The 16,094-nt window shown below is 48.4% G+C and overlaps 2 protein-coding genes across 2 annotated transcripts; one reads left to right on the top strand and one right to left on the bottom strand.

Annotated features, from left to right (window-relative positions):
• The first annotated feature begins 317 nt into the window (after positions 1-317).
• RPL18 (ribosomal protein L18) lies at positions 318-7,399 on the top strand. Its single transcript, XM_053263581.1, has 7 exons — positions 318-449; positions 3,424-3,510; positions 4,230-4,337; positions 4,547-4,645; positions 5,826-5,949; positions 6,061-6,130; positions 7,263-7,399. The coding sequence occupies exons 1-7, from the start codon at positions 447-449 to the stop codon at positions 7,336-7,338; spliced, it is 567 nt and encodes a 188-aa protein (XP_053119556.1). The 5' UTR covers positions 318-446; the 3' UTR covers positions 7,339-7,399.
• A 151-nt stretch (positions 7,400-7,550) lies between these two features.
• Positions 7,551-15,756, bottom strand: LOC128330520 (uncharacterized). Its single transcript, XM_053263549.1, has 5 exons — positions 15,701-15,756; positions 15,146-15,281; positions 12,515-12,771; positions 11,337-11,852; positions 7,551-10,393 (listed from the first exon to the last, which is right to left on the bottom strand). The coding sequence occupies exons 1-5, from the start codon at positions 15,728-15,730 to the stop codon at positions 9,932-9,934; spliced, it is 1,401 nt and encodes a 466-aa protein (XP_053119524.1). The 5' UTR covers positions 15,731-15,756; the 3' UTR covers positions 7,551-9,931.
• Between the last annotated feature and the right edge of the window lie 338 nt (positions 15,757-16,094).

The following is a 16,094-nucleotide window of genomic DNA, read 5'->3' on the forward strand; positions in this document are numbered from 1 at the left end:
TGTTAACTATCAGATACTGTAAGATCTGTGTTTGAAAGGGCATGAACTGAGCTAGATGGACTAACGGTCTGACTCGGTATATTGCAGCTTCCTAACTCCTGCCTTTGGTTTTATGAAGTTAGAAAGTCGGCACACTACCGTCCACCCACAGTTTTCGCTGAAGCTCTAGGTATCAACTTTGTCTTCTCTACATGAGCACTGCTCCCATTTAGTCCGCTCGCTGAGTTTAAATAAAAACGGCATCAAAAATAACCAGGAAGTTCCGTCTCTAGACAAAGGAAGTGTCGATCTAGCACTCTATGAGACCTCTGTGATACACTTTAGTATTACCATAGAGAATTGAAGAGACTCTCCTTCCCGGCCGGTCTCGTCTTTTCTTTCCCACAATTCCTTGCGCGCTTGCGGCCTCTTCCTTTCTCTTCCTTCCAGGGGCTGCTGACGCCGCCATGGTGAGTCTTGAGAGCGGAGTGGCATTTGAATCGGATGCAATCCTCCTTCAGGAGGCGGCCGGAGAAACGTGTGGTTTTGCGGCGGTGTTGAGAAGGGCCTGGAGCACCCGGGGGGCTAGCAATGGCGGGTTTATCCCGAGGTTGTAAAAGTTGGAAGGCCTTGAGAACAGAGGGCTGCTGTTAGTGGTAGGATGGCATTTGGGCCCAGAAACGTTGCCGGGTTGGGTTGGTTAAGGGAACGTAGTTGAAGAGGGATTGACTTAAGGTGTGGCAGAGGAGGGGAGCCTCAGTACTTTTGTGTGCCTCTTGCCGCCTGGCAGAAGGAAATAGGTGTACGTTTTCTGTTTCATATGGTTGTGGGGTTTGTTGTATTTAACGAACAAACATTTTTATACAGCCCAAAACTGGGCGGAACATATGACAGTGAACAAGCCCAGTGAGAAAGTGTGGGAGACTTATGGTATGCTCCATTAGAAAACTGCATTATTAAAAGCATGTATATACTGCTTCAGCAAAATTCTCAGAGTGGCATGAGAAAATGGTTCACTGTCCCAAAAGGGCTCATGATCCCCCCCCCACACACACACACTCTCTCTCCTCCAGCAACAGCCACTGGAGAGTGGCAGTGCTGAGCTGAATGAGAGCTGCTCTCCCACTCCACACAAATACTGCTAAATATAAAAGAACCACCACTTTTAAAGGTGCTATTTGCCCAGTTAGCAGTAAGGAAGAAAGCAAACAGAAAACATTTACTTCAGATATTCACTTTCAAAACTGTATTATTATTATTATTATTATTACATTTATATTCCGCTCTTCCTCCAAGGAGCCCAGTGTTACATACTTAAGTTTCTCTTTCACAACAACCCTGTGAAGTAGGCTAGGCTAGGCTGAGAGAGAAGTGACTGGCCCAGAGTCACCCAGCTCGTATTATGGCTGAATGGGGATTTGAACTCGGGTCTCCCCGGTCCTAGTCCAGCACTCTAACCACTCCACCACGCTGGTGGCAAAATATATGTTTTGCCACCATGAACCTCTCATATCCAACAGTATTGATCTTGAAATAATACATTCCTCAAGAATGTAATCCCTCTTGAGTAAAAATGGAGTTGATTAGACCCCAAGAAAGGCACACGGCAGGGGCCTAAGCGAATACTGTAGGTGCTAACCAGTGAGGTGTATGTCGTAGTGAGAACTGGATAGAACAACTACAATTTTATGTTGCATTCTGGAACTTTTTGCATATAAAAGGCATCTTAAAAAGCAGGAGGTGGAGCTGTTGTTAGTGGAGAGACAGAAAAATAGAGACAAGAGGACACATCTCCTGATGGGCCCTCTGGACATATGAAAATGTGAGGGGTGAGCATGTTGCAATGCACAGAAGATGTGAGAGAAGTGCCTTTGAGATGAGATAGTAAGATCTGTGTGTGGACAGCTAGAGGAGATGAGCATAGGGTGATTGTTGATCGGTGCTCATAAAAAATAATGAGGTAATGTATCATCCTGCTCTTGTTAGGGTTGCACCCCTTGAAGGTGCAGGTTTGCAGCTTGGGAGTCCTCCTTGACCCAGTGTTACACCTGGATGCCCAGGTGTCTGCTGTAGCTTGGGGGAGGGAGTGCACTTTTGTGCAACTTTGGGGTTCCAATTTGTGTCCGCTCTTGGACCAGGCAGACCTGGCTGTGGCGATTCTTGCTCTTGTTACATCTCGATTGGATTACTGCAATGCACTCTTCGTGGGGCTGCCCTTGAAGACATTCTGGAAGCTTGAACTGGTCCAAGATGCAGCAGTGAGAGTCTTGACAGGGTCAAACCTTATAGACCATATAACACCAGTCTTGCAGGAGCTGCACTGGTTACCAGTTTGGTTCCAGGCACAACTCAGTGCTGGTGATTACCTTTTAAAGCCCTTCACAGTTTGGGGCCAGAGTACCTGAAGGAACGCCTTCTCCCTTGTGAATCTGGCCATCCTATAAGGTCGGACAGAGGGGGCCTCCTGCGTTTGTTTGGTGGCCTCACAGGCTCGGGGGGGGGGCTTACTCTGCTGTGGCCCTCTTCTTCTGCAAAGGGAGGCTTAGTTGAGTTCTTTTCTCCTATTTTAGACAGTTGGTAGAATGTTGCAGGAGGAGAGCTGGTCTTGAGGTAGCAAGCATGAATTGTCCCCTTTGCTAAGCAGGGTCCACCCTGGTTGCATTTGAATGGGAGACTACATATGAGCACCTCAATATATTCCCCTTAGGGGATGGGAATCTCTGGGAAGAGCACCTGCCTGCTTGCATGCAGAAGGTTCCAAGTTCCCTCCCTGGCATCTCCAAGATAATGCTGAGAGAGACTCCTGCCTGCAGCATTGGAGAAGCTGCTGCCAGTATGTGTAGACAGTACTGAACTAGATGGACCAATGGTCTGACTCGGTATATGACAGCTAACAATGTCCCTGTGTTTTATTCAGGAAGGAAGGCCTTTAGATACAGTTTTATTGTTGGTGGTTCTATTATTAATTTGAACACGTAAGCCACCCTAGGACTTTTTATGAAGGTGCAAGATAGATCTTTAAAAACAAATTAAAAATAAATTAATTTAAGGGGTGGGGGGCACCCTTCTTGTCCCTTATGGGCATAAGACACTCGCATGCCCATAACAGTATAAATGGTGCCCCAGTATAACGAGACAGGTACTTCCTGTATCTATTCGGAAGGGGTTGTGTGCAGTGGTCCCTCTGATTTCCCCCCATCTCTATGCAGAATGTTTTGTTCTGGGCAGCAGTATCAAGGCAGTGTGTGCACACTTGCATTCAGAGTGGGGCCTTCTTGATTCAACCTGAGCAGGATCTAAAATGAACTGAGTGGACATCCAAAAACTAGTGAGCGTGCGCACGCCTTAGAGGGAACAGTGGTTGTGTGTGACATGTAGTATAACAAACTTGGAGGTTGTTGGCACATTCCTACCAATTTTAATATCTCGCTTCCTCCACTCCAGGGAGTTGATATTCGCCACAACAAGGACCGGAAGGTTCGGCGCAAGGAGCCCAAGAGTCAAGATATTTATCTTCGTCTCCTGGTCAAGGTGAGGAGCAGGGTGATCAAAGATCCATGGGCTCAAAGGGTGCCGGAGGGCCTCCGAAGGAGCTTTTGGACTTCTCCCCATCCTGCTTATTTATTGGGGATTTGTGGCACTTTATGAAAGAAGTTACAACCTAATGAATTTGGGGAGAACACAAAGGAGGTATTGGAGGGAACCAGGCCTTAGGAAGAAGAAGAAACTTGTGGATTATATTTCAAGGGTCATGGGAGATGTGGGAAGCTGGTTTTGGGGGCATATCTAGGAAGTACAGGCAATTAACTGGTATTCAGCTGAGAAGGACTGTGGCTCAGTGGCAGAGCATCTGCTTTGCATGCCGAAGGTCCCCGGTTTACTCCCTGGCATCTCCAGGTCTCTACCCTGGAAGGCTGTTGTAAGTCAGTATAGTCCTGTATCTCCAACCTTAGGTTCCCTAGATGACTGGAAATGGGGCTGTATCTCAGTGGCAGAGCATCTGCTTTGCATGTAGAAGGTCCCAGGTTCAAGCCCTGGCATCTCCAGGTAGGGCTGAGTAAGATTCCTGCCTGAAATCTTGGGAGAGCCGCTGCTAATCAGAATAGACAGTACTGAGCTAGAGGGACCAATGGTCTGACTTGGTATACTGCAGCTTCCTATGTTCCTATCCAGTGGTTTAATTATGGGAAGAAACTGCCCAGTAGGGATTTTTTTTTAACTGCAGTCCTCTCAACTCCTTTTTGCCTCAGCTTTACAGGTTTCTTGCTCGAAGGACCAATGCAAAATTCAACAAGGTGATCCTCAAGAGGCTCTTCATGAGCCGCACCAACCGACCTCCACTAGCCATATCCCGCATGGTGAGTGCTGATGCCTGCTCCTCAATCCCATTCCTGAGCTCTCCATTTCCACAATGCCTATCAATCCCAGCTGGGATAGCTCCTCTCTCGTACGTCTTCCTTCTACTGGGTCAAACAAGATAAGGGCAGGCATTCCTAACTGTCAGGGCGAATTGTTACTTGCTGATGGGTACAAGCACGATAACCAATCACTCTTCTTCCCCCTCCAGATCCGTAAGATGAAGCTCCCAGGCCGGGATAACAAAACCGCGGTGGTGGTGGGTACAGTTACAGATGATGTTCGCATCCAAGAAATCCCCAAACTTAAGGTAATAAGGACATGTCGTAGTGAATACATTACTTTGCATGCCTTCTTCACGTTTATAAAGAGAGTAGTCTGGTTGACCTCTTCTGAAGATTGCGAGAACTGGCTACTTACAGAAGATGCTTCTATGCATGACCTGAAAGTGAACCTGTAGAAGGTTGATTGAACTGTGATCTAGAGCATCGTGTGATAGCCTAGATGCCAATGTGCCATGAAACTTAATAATAATAGTAATAATAATAAATCTACAAATTGAAATTGAAAGGCTGTGGCAGAAAAAGACCAAAGTAATCCCAGTGGTAATTGGTGCCCTAGGTGCAGTTCCAAAACAACTTGAAGAGCACCGCAACACCATAGGGGCCACAGAAATCACCATCAGCCAGTTACAAAAAGCAACTTTACTGGGAACAGCCTATATTCTGCGATGATATCTATAACAACAGCAACAACATTGACCATAAAATTCAGCCATCCCAGGTCCTTGGGAAGGACTTGGATGTCTGGATAAAACAAACCAGTCAATAATACCTGTCTGACTGTGTAAACTTTTTATAATAATAATTAAAAAACATATTTATACCCCACCCCCTCCTCCTATCTACTTATTAGTGATGAAGGAGCCGCTCAGATGGGAAAGGCTGTGAGGTCAAGAGGCTTCAAACTTTATTATTGGAATGCATAATAAGCATGTGATAGCGAATGGTTAGTCTGTATGTGTGCAGTAGCACCCATCCCAGATGGCTAGTTATATAAGCCTGCAGCTTGGTTAGAAAAACTTTAATTAATGAGTTGTAAGCAACTGAAATACAAAAAACTTGTACAGAAAAAGAATACTTCCTGCTGTTTCTGGATGGTTGCAGGGATCACTTCTAGAAAGGGATCCCCCCTCACAGAGGAGGGGGTGCCTCTTCTACATGGTGTCTTTCATTTGCAGTTTTCATGAGTACTTCTGTTAATACGTGTAAAGCTTCTTAAGTATCTGCTGCCCTAATTAAGTATCTTCTTAAGTATCTGCTGACACTAATTAGTGTCTTTTTGATTGGTCAAAATGTTTGATTTAACTAATAGATTGACTACAGTTTTAGAGCCTTAGCTATATTAAGATGTGGATGAAGCTGTAAATCTTTTTTTAATGTCAGATTTGTGGGTTCTCATGTTCCAACCACTTTCCCTTTGCCTCCAAGGTTTGTGCTCTCCGAGTGACCGAGGGAGCCCGTACCCGCATTCTGAAAGCAGGAGGCCAGATTATGACTTTTGACCAGTTGGCCATGGCTGCCCCCAAGGGCCAGGGAACGGTCTTGCTTTCTGGTGAGTTAGGAGAAACTACTGTGTTTTACAGTCTTTAAGAAAGGCTCATTGGCCACAGTCTCTTACTACTTCAGTATGACAGAAGCACTTCTTCCAATTGTCCCCATGCAGGGCCCAGGAAAGCTCGTCGGGTTTATCGGCATTTTGGCAAGGCCCCTGGCACCCCCCATAGCCACACTAAGTGAGTACTCTAGACCTCTGTCTCTCTGCATTGGTACCTTTACTTTCTATTCTCTTCCTGTGGAAGCTTCAGCATTGCCTTTGCCTTCTACCAACAGTTAGGATCTTTTTCTTTCTAGTTCTGTTTATCATACGTGTTACATTTTGTCTCAATGCACCCTTCCTCCAGGGAACCAAGTCTCACAATATGTTCTCAAAACATGAGTCTTGGAAAAGCCAGCTAGGTCACCCAGTTTTATAGCTGACCCTGGCTTTCCCATGTCCAAGCCAGACACTCCCTTTCTCCTAGCAAGCACTTCAGATTGAGCAAAATGATTGTCCCCTGTCTTCTTGCTTTTAAAACATTTCTGTCCTGACATTCTGCGAAACCAGGGCTGCACAACCTTGGCCCTCCTGCAGATTTTAGACTACAACTCCCATCATCCCAGACTCTTGGCTGCTTGGCTGGGGATGATGGGAGGACTGCAGCTGGAGGACTGAAGTTGCGCATCTCTGTACTAAACAGTTCTCAAAGCAATTAACAGAAAATACAAGGTAATGAAGTATTATAAAAAGTGTTAAAACATTGCAAAAGTAGCCCGCCCACTCCCAGTTAGCAGCAGCAGTCAGCATTTTAAGGCACTGTCTCCCTAATTAAGGAAGCATGGAGCAGGCTACTTTTGAAAAAGGCACTTGAGGTGACTCTTTCTGCTCAGGCAGTAGTTATTCTGAATCCTGGAACCTGTATCTTTCCTGACATTAGCACTGTTGAACATTTTTCACCCTGGAGCTTGGCTGTGGAAATGTGAAAAATCTAGTGCAAGGGCCAGCGTGAGGCTCTCCTGCTGTTGCTGGACTACAACTCCCATCGTTCCCAGCAGCAGTTTATAAAGAACCTCAAGTTGGCTGTCCCTGGTCTAGTGAGTTAAAGTAGCAGGAAGTTGGAGCCATACCCATTGAGTCCTTAAACGGAGGGGGAGTTTCTTCAGGGAAGCAGAAAGAAGCTGAGCCAAGGAATCTCATGGCTCAGTGTTCCTTCTCAGTACTGGAGTTGCTGCTTGTCTCTTATACCCACCCACCCCCACTCCCCAAACGTCTATGCAGTAGGAGATTTGATGGAATTACTAACTTCTCTTTCATCTCCCACTTTTCAGGCCATACGTCCGATCCAAGGGCCGCAAATTTGAACGGGCTCGAGGTCGCCGTGCCAGCCGAGGCTACAAAAACTAATGTTCTTAAGATATTTGAAGGCTGAGATGTATGGAATTAAAGCTGCCGTGCTGAATAGAAACTAACTCTCTGAGTTCTTTGCTGGCTAACCAAGTGACAGAGAGGCTCCGTAAAGGCCTCTTATGTCTCAGGAAAGCCTGGCTTGCTCATCTTAGTGTGAGCATTGTGTGTGAATTCCATTCTGAAAGACACCCCCATCACCACCACCCAATTCAGTAAAGTTTTTCCACAGTCTTTATTGATGATACCTTAGCAAGGTGTTCCAGTGATATTCTACATTTACTTAAAGTATGATAGTAAGGGTGGGCGGATGAGGGTGTGTGTCCTGGTGAGGTATGAAACATGTTGCAAATGCGGTATGTTTCCAAACATGAAGAAAATGCCTGAGAACTAGGGTTGTGCGTTTTGTATTTTTTTCTGTTTTGTTTTTGGCCCGAATCCGAAAAACCCCCATTTTGTTCTTTGTTCAAAATCAGCCAATCTGAAACACCCCAATTTTGTTCTTTGTTCGAAATTGCAAAATCCGAATCCGAAACGTTTCGGATTTTTAAAAATGGCCTCAAGGAAAAACTAGTGGGTGGGGTGGTAGTGCCCGATGGGTGGAAACTACCACCCAAGTTTCAGAGGAATTGGGCAAAGGGCTGATTTTTGGTGCATTTTTGAAGTATAGGATTTTTCCCATAGGGAAGAATGGAGGTTTCAGCAAAAGTATAGCTTCATGTTGGGGGGAAAGGGGTGGCCCAGAGCAGAGTAGGGTGGGTGGTAGTGTCCAGTGGGGGCAAGGAAGCTGCCAGAATTATTTCAATGGAATCGGGCAGAGGGCTGATTTTTAAAGATGTAATGGAGTTTGTGCGTCTGTAAAGTTCTTCCCCATAACTGCACCTGGGGGGCACCAGAGTGGCCCAGAGTGAGTGGTGGTGTAGAGCACGTAGGGTGCCAACCACCCACATGGGTTGCTAACCCATGGGGTACTGGGTTCTGTTGTTTCTGAGATGTTTTGAGTGTAGATCCAGATTCTCTGGTAGCATATGAGAGTGGATTCATGGTTTGTCATTGAAAATCTGATATGCTACCAGAGAATCTACACTCAGAACACCTCAGAAACAACAGAACCCAGCACCCCAGGGGTTAGCACCCTATGTGCATTACACCACCACTTGCTCCCAGCCCCCCCAGTGCCCCCCAGGTGGAGTTATGGGTCTGCTGAAACCTCAATTATTCCCGGGGGGGAGGGGGAACCTTAAAGAAGCGTAAACATCAACAATTCCTAAGAAATCAGCCCTTTGCCCTATTCCTTTGGAATCTGGGTTGTGGCAGGCACCCCTTGGGGCACTGCCACCCAACCCACTGTTTTGCCCCTCAGGCCCCCTTTCTGCCCCAAAGACATGTCAACTTCAAAAATTCTTTAAAAATAAGCCCTTTCCCCAATTCCTTTGGAATCTGGGTGGCAGCAGGCACCCATTGGGGCACTACCACCTGAACCACTCTTCTGCCCCCAAAGCCTCCTTTCTGCCCTGAATCCACCCCAAATAACATCAACATCACACATCAACAACAGCAGAGCTTTGGAAGAAAATCAGGTAGATTTCCAAAGGTCATGCACATCCACATCCCCCCTGCCTGAAATGCAATTGATCTACACACAACAGTGTGAAACAACAACAATGAAATGCACACTGCCCCACTGGCCAATGAGGGTAAATGCACACTGCCCCACTAGCCAATGAGGGTAAAATTTACCCTTAAATTTGCTTAAAAGGAATAAGGAGGCAATTGCCAGCAGATCAGCTAATGCTTTTGCTGGCCAATCTGCGGGCTGGAAGGGCTGGAAATTCAAACAGATGTCAAAACTCAAAATGGAGACTGAAGGAGAAAGACTTTTTACGATTGCAAAATGGAGTTCCAAAACAGCCAAAACTACAAGATGTTTTGTATCCGAAACAGGGACATTTTGTTTTGGCTACAAAATTTTCTGTTTTGAGCATTGGGTGTTGTTTTTTGGCTACAAAACAGCCGAAATGGCCTGTTTTGTGCACAAAACGTTTTGTATCCGAAACGAAATGCACATCCCTACTGAGAACTAGGCCTTGGTCAATTAAGCTGCTGACCATTTTTCTTTTTCTCCCTATGGGTGGCGGGTGTGTGTGTGCCTTCATAACATCTGAAAGGTGTAAATTCCAGAAAGCCATTTCTAACTTGAGATTTTAGAAGCAGCTGCAACCAGGAACAAACAAAATGAAAGTGGGATCCTGCCATGTTGCCTTTGGGAATTGTCTGCTTGAGAAAGGAGGGGCTGGTAGCAAGAACCAGGTCTCCTGGGATCTCTAGAAGAGGGGATCAATAAAATCTGGCCTACAATTGGGTTGGTGGTCCACCAGGAGATTGCAGGAGTTTGTGGATGGGTTGCTGGGTGATTATCCCTGATGGCCAAGGAAAATAGCACAAGTGCTCTAAGGAGGTGCTTGTTCCAGGTCAAGGGACAAAACCCACCAAATAGGTCCCAGACAAGCATCCACTGACTGGAGCAGAGGCTATGGTAGCAGCTTTTGACTAAGTATAGGACTGAAGAGAAGTACACTGAGGAGGCCTTGCCCTAGGGGAGCCCCATGGGTTCATGCAGCAGACAGGCCAGGTAACAGGAGATAATCCAGGCCCTGCCCACTTGGCCCTCCATGTTCTGGGGGTGGACAACACGCAGGAAGCGAAAGCTGAAGGCCTTGTCTGTCAGGCTGCGTAAGCTCAGCACTTGTCTCTTAGTGGCTTCCTGTTGGGCCGTCAGCTCCACAGGTCCTGCCTGCAGGAATGGGGGCAGCGTGGGCAGCTCCTCACCAGTTCCTGTGCCAAAAGTCAGGAAGCCGCTGGGCGCAGCCAGAGCACAGCCAGACATGGAGTACCGGGCCCTCGGACCCTGGGGTGTATCTCTGCCTCGCGTCCGCCCCTGGGCTTCGAAAAAAAACTCGGCACAGTCCAGAGTCACCAGCGACATGTCATGATGTTGGATGAGTCGCTGTGGTTTGAAGGCGTCCACGTACCGCTGGCTGCAGGTGACTGGAATCTGCAGGTGAGGAAAAAACATTTCTTGAGACACAGCAGGGGCCCAGGAGGAAGGAGGAGCGAGTGCTGTATCTAGGCGGCGGCTGGCTCTGACCGATCGGTGAGAAGGTGGTGCGTAGTGGAGTGGGATTCCTAAGGAATTATTGGCGGAGTAGGGACGGGATAGGGATACAGCAATTCCATCTTGGTTCTATGTCAGTTGAGATTGGGCTGTTGCACTCACTCACTGTAAAATGCCATTTCTATGAACTATACATGCAAGACAATTCCAACTTGGGAAGAACGATAGGGAAGAGGCACAAGATGCTTAGATTCACTCGGCTTTGATTCAAGTACACACGGTTGCTTCTCTCCCGGCAAGTGGAACAGGGTGAGCAGAATGACACGTTTCTGCACTCTGTCCAGGAGAGGGTCCAGGCAGGCTGGGCAGGAGCAGTCGTCGTTCCAAACCACTGATCAGCAACTACATTTGCTAAGATATGGCTGGAAGAAGAAATGGTAAGGTCCTGTGCATCCTGAAGGCAAACTGCAGCTTGCTACTGCAACCACAACTTCTCCTTCCCCCACTTTTTGTTTCCTTGCAACATTTGACAGTGGGAATGGGAAAACCACATGCGTGACCCAACATGGCTGCCTGCCAGCTACAAGCCCTGATTCCTTTCACTAGCCTGGGGTGCGGGTGGGTCCCAACCTGGAGCTCTCAAGAGACTGAACCTCAACTCCCACCATCCAGTTCCCAGCCTGAAGTTCTCGGATGTTGGACACGACTTGCGATGGGAGTTGTCGTCCAACAACATCTGGAGACCCCAGGCTATTTATTTCCCATGTAAACCGTCTGGCTAACTTGGGCTGAAGAGCGGTGTATCAAGATCCATCCTAGGAGGAACCCCTGAGCTAGCACAACACAAAGCTCTACCAAGTTCCGCGTAGCCCCGGCGACTCACCTGTTTCAGCCTCCGCTCCATGAACTCTGTCCAGCTAAGCCAGTACCGAGAGGCTGTGGATTCGGAGATGTGGAACCGGAACGCTAGGTCTTGAAGGAGCAGGCCCAGGCGCAAACGGACAAGCACCAAGAAGAGCTGGTTCTCGGGGCTGAGGGCGCTGTGGGACCCACTTTCTGGGCTCCCCTCCTCCCGCTTGCCATCCAGGAGGAAGTCCAAAAAGGCGGTGAGGCGGGGGTATTCGTCGAAGCTGGTGTAGAACCTCAGCCACTTGGCATCTCCCTTGACGCTCTCGAGAGAGAAGGCCCCATGGGGAGCCTGAGTCCTGTGCTGGCCCCTCAGCTGCCTGCTCAAGGAGAGGACGGTGGCACCGCTGGCATCCAGCTCTTTCCGCAGGCGTTGCACTGTAGCCTCGAGCTGGTCCCGCTCACAGCGCAGGTTTCGGTTCTCTGTCTCCAGCTGGGAGACGTGCTCTCTGAGGTTGGAGAGGAGAGCCCAGTTCTCAGCATCCACTTTCTCCTGTATGGCATGGGAGAAAACTGGTATGGCATGGATTGCCAGTCTTGCCATAGCAAGCATGAACTGTCCCCTTTGCTACATGGGGTCTGCCCTGGTTTGCATTTGGATGGGTGACCACATGTGAGTGCTGTCTGCTGCAAGATATTCCCCCGAGGGGATGGGGCACTAGTTTTGTGGCAGAGCACTTGCTTGCATGCAGAAGGTCCCAGGATCAATCTCTGGCATCTCCGGACTGGGAGAGGCCCCTGCCTAGAACCTGGGAGAAGCTACTGCCAGTCAGTGTAGACAATCCTGAGCTAGATGGACTGATAGTCTGACTCAGTATAAGGCAGCTTCTTATGTGCCTACAGTTTTGTGTTTAATGTGCACATGTGTCATAGTTCAAGTTCCAGGCTCATTCTTCTAGAGCAGGGGCTCCCACTCTGGGGTCCCCAATGTAGCTGGGGATGAGAGTAGTCCCAACTAATCAGAGGACCGAAGTTTGGAAACCTCTGTTGCAGAGGGAACGGTCAGAAGGACCTGCAGATAGACACAGGACAGGCTGATTGTATAGATGCTAAACCACAGAAGCAGCCCTTCCAACAATCTGGTTGCCCGCCCGCCCGCCCCTGCCATCCCCCCAATACTCTGCTCCCTCCATCACAAGGCCCTCTGCCCCTCACCTGCAATGCCTGGCATTCTTTCTGGCTGGCTTCCAGCGCCCCCTGCAGGCTAAACAGGAGCTCACTCTGGCGATGCACCGTATCCTTTAATTCCCTCACAAGGCTTTTCAATGTTTCGGCTTCCTGGGGTATACAGTATGTGTTGTGGTCACGTAACGCAGCCACCTCTGTGCTGTCCTGGTGACAGTGGGACTCGCTGGTATCTTTCATCCACTCAGCTGCAAGGACCAGGTCACCAAGGCCAGAGGGAACGTTGGCTGTGGAGAGACGGGCTTATGAGTATCTCGCAATGCTGCTAATCGCACAAGGGACCCTCAGGAGCAAGCAGACCTCTGCCTCCATGGCACTAACTCCATCTCTGACATGTCAATTCTACAATTGCTCTAAGAAACATGGTTTCTCTCAAGGAACCCTGGGAAGTGTAGTTCCTCCTAGGGATGTGCACAGAACTGCGGTGGGGTGGTTCGAAGGCAGCGGGGGGAGGGTGCACTTCCCCCCACCTGCCACTTTCCCTCCACCCGCCACTTTCCCTCCACCAGTGTCAGTATTTTAAAAAGCCCATTGGGGCAGCAGTGTACCTCTCTGCCGCCCCGTTGCCCTCGTCTTCCGGATATGCGCACATCAGTGACTTCCAGTCATATCCGGAAGGCAGCAGGGAGGTACGCTGCTGCCCTGATGGGCTTTTAAAAAAACTGACTCCGGCGGGGGGGAGCGGCGGGAGGGGTAAGTGCATCCTCCCCCCCCCCTTTTAAAGGGAGACCCCTGCCACCTTTGAACCAGTGGAACCGCCCGTTCTTCGAACCAGTTCGGAGGCCCATAAAGATCCAGTTCCGTGCACATCCCTAGTTCCTCCTAGGAAGGAAGGAGCCTGAGTGCTAATTCTCAGCACCAAGAAAACACCATCCCAGGATGCTTTGAGGGAAGCCACAAGAAGTGTAAAGTGATCTGAAAGCCTGTTAAAGTTCAAATCCCCATTCAGCCATGATACTAGCTGGGTGACTCTGGGCCAGTCACTTCTCTCTCAGCCTAACCTACTTCACAGGGTTGTTATGAATGAGAAACTCAAGTATGTAGTACACCGCTCTGGGCTCATTGGAGGAAGAGCGGGATATAAATGTAGTAATAATAATAATAAATAAATAAATAAATAAATAAAATATAATATGCTATAACCTACTCGATTTCATTCCATTAGCAGGGCTGCACTATTTTGGTCCTCCAGCTGTGGTTGGACTACAACTCCCATCATCCCTAGCCACAGTGGCCAATAGTCAGGGATGATGAGAACTGTAGTCCTACTACAGTCGTAGTCGTGCAGCCTGTGTTAGTGCAATCTTTCCCAAACAGTAGGGAGCGAAGGCCAACTTCCTTCTGAATTAAAATGGAAGGTATGCCTCATTCTTATACCCAGAAAGAGAGAGAGCCACAGCAGTTCATTCATGAAGAGATGTGACAGGAAGCCTCTTTGGAGGGGAGGTAATTGTGTTGCAGCTCTGAACTGAGAGTGATGGGATGATCCAATCACTCCTGATGCAGAGACATAGCAGAACTAGCCACCCCTCCAGTGGAGGCTAAATGGAAGGCAGCAGGACCAAAGCAGTACATCATACAGAGATACCACAGGCACCCTCCTCTCTAAGTGGATACTTTCAGGCCATTGTAGCCTATGTTTATTTCTCATGGCACACTGGTTGGGAGTTACTCCACTAGTAGAAAACTTGAGTCCACTCTGCCAACCCAAAAGGTTTTTAGCTAGGAATGTAAAATATCAAATGATTAACTGTTGGATAGTATTCATACTGGTACTATATTAAAGGTTTAATCTGCAAGACCAAACTCCCACAAGATTTTCACTGCCTCTGTGGCTGGCACCAATTTCCAGGTTGCCCTAGGAATACTCCTAAAGTGTGGGCCATCATGGGTCACATCATGCCAGTGTGGTGTAGCAGTCAGAATGTTGGACTAGGATTGGGAGAACCAAGTTCAAGTCCCCATTCAGCCATGAAAGTCACTGCGGGACTCTGGACTAGTCACTTCTCTCACTCTCAGCCTAACCTACCTCACAGGGTTGTTGTGGGAATAAACATAACCATGTACACCAGTGTTCATTGTATGTCCAGAGGCCAGTGTTGGCCCCCATCAACCCTAAGTGTAGTTCCCTAGCTGATTGATTTCTGGCCCTGTGCGACACTTTGGCCAAAGTGGAATACTCTGCACGGTCCACCCCACCCCACCCCAGGTGGAGGCAACCATTCTCACCGTGCTGTGCCCGTCCTGGGGGAGGAGTCTCCTTTAAAGGAAACAGAGCCCTCTTGAACCCCTGCCTCATGTTGCAAGGACGGTGTGCAGAGAGTGCTGGAAAGTGTAGCCCTTCCCAGTGGCCTGCTAGGGCTCTTAAGAGAAGGCTCCGTCTCTCTTAAAGGGCCTTCCCAACACGGAAAAAAGCACAGTGGGAAACGGCTCTCGTGGAAGGGTTTTGTTTTGTTGCCAAAGTAGCATAACGGCTTGAAAAATAGTGAAGATCGCCGTGTCACTGCACTTCTGTCAGCCCAGCCGGCCCCACCGAGGTAGGAGGCGACCTTCCCAAGATGAAGAAGCCCTGAACCGGTCCGCATAGAGGAGTCAAGATACCGGGGTGTTCCTGCGTCAGCTGCTGCGAGCGACGTCTCTGTTCCTTCTTTCTGCTGGGTAGCTGGGATCTTGCCGGCACCTCCAGCTCTGGCCCGTAGTGGGCAGCAAGGACACACTTTTCCTCCTGGCTTGCCTCCTGTTGGGAAGGAGCATCACAGTTTGTGAATCACAGTCAGGTAGCTCCATCTTACCGCGAAAAATCATATAATCCCTGCCTGTAAAAGGTATTAATTTGGCGGTCCAGCCTGAACAATGGTTCCAGTCTTCAAATATATTTTTTTTTAAAAACCCAAAAAGTTTTTTTTGTCGGTGCTGCCTGGTTTTTTTTTAATTTAACTGAGCTTATTAGATTTCCAGAAAAAATGTTGGCGCAAAGTTATTTTGGAGCCTGTTTACAAAAATAACTTGGAGCCTGATCAAACGCCAATGTAAGGAAAACGGTACAGATGCAAATATGAATCAGGAAGGGCATGAACAGTGCGTGGGGAAGGGAGTCAATACATGGGCTGAAAGAGACAGGTTTGGGAATGGAGATACACCTCTGATACTTAGTACCTGGAAGGAAGATCCGCTGTTGATCTCCATCGTGCTCTCTGCAGCCTCGTTTCTGATCCAAGATGGCCGCCGTTGTGAACCTGCCCTATCTGTTCCTACAGCTAAGAGAGACTTGAACGCAGCCGGGTTCCCTCAACAAAGATGGCAGTACTAGCCACGAATTCGAAGAAAAGGAAAACCAGCTGAGGTTCTGCCAGGAGTTGGGTCCTAGATGCTGCATATAGTGGGGAAAGGGGTTTGCGGGGAACCAAAACCCTCCAAAGACTAAACAGGTATTTCCAGAGCCTCTGAAGTCTCTCTTTTCAGTTCCACCAGGGATAGCGGCTTATTATGTTATAGCCCACCAAGGAGCCCACTTAAGGCAGTGTACATGGTGCCCCCCAGTATTATAACC

This window comes from Hemicordylus capensis, chromosome 6 (assembly GCF_027244095.1).
Source record: "Hemicordylus capensis ecotype Gifberg chromosome 6, rHemCap1.1.pri, whole genome shotgun sequence".
Lineage (NCBI taxonomy): Eukaryota > Metazoa > Chordata > Lepidosauria > Squamata > Cordylidae > Hemicordylus > Hemicordylus capensis.

Bases quoted from the DNA above. Each gene is read 5' to 3' on its own strand.
- RPL18 (XM_053263581.1), top strand. The intron at 4,646-5,825 runs GTAATAAGGACA...TTTGCCTCCAAG, and splicing joins AAGAAATCCCCAAACTTAAG to GTTTGTGCTCTCCGAGTGAC. The intron at 6,131-7,262 runs GTGAGTACTCTA...CCCACTTTTCAG, and splicing joins ACCCCCCATAGCCACACTAA to GCCATACGTCCGATCCAAGG.
- LOC128330520 (XM_053263549.1), bottom strand. From the start codon at position 15,730: ATGGAGATCAACAGCGGATCTTCCTTCCAG. The intron at 11,853-12,514 runs GTGAGGGGCAGA...CATGCCATACAG, and splicing joins AAGAATGCCAGGCATTGCAG to GAGAAAGTGGATGCTGAGAA. The intron at 10,394-11,336 runs GTGAGTCGCCGG...CCTCACCTGCAG, and splicing joins TGGAGCGGAGGCTGAAACAG to ATTCCAGTCACCTGCAGCCA.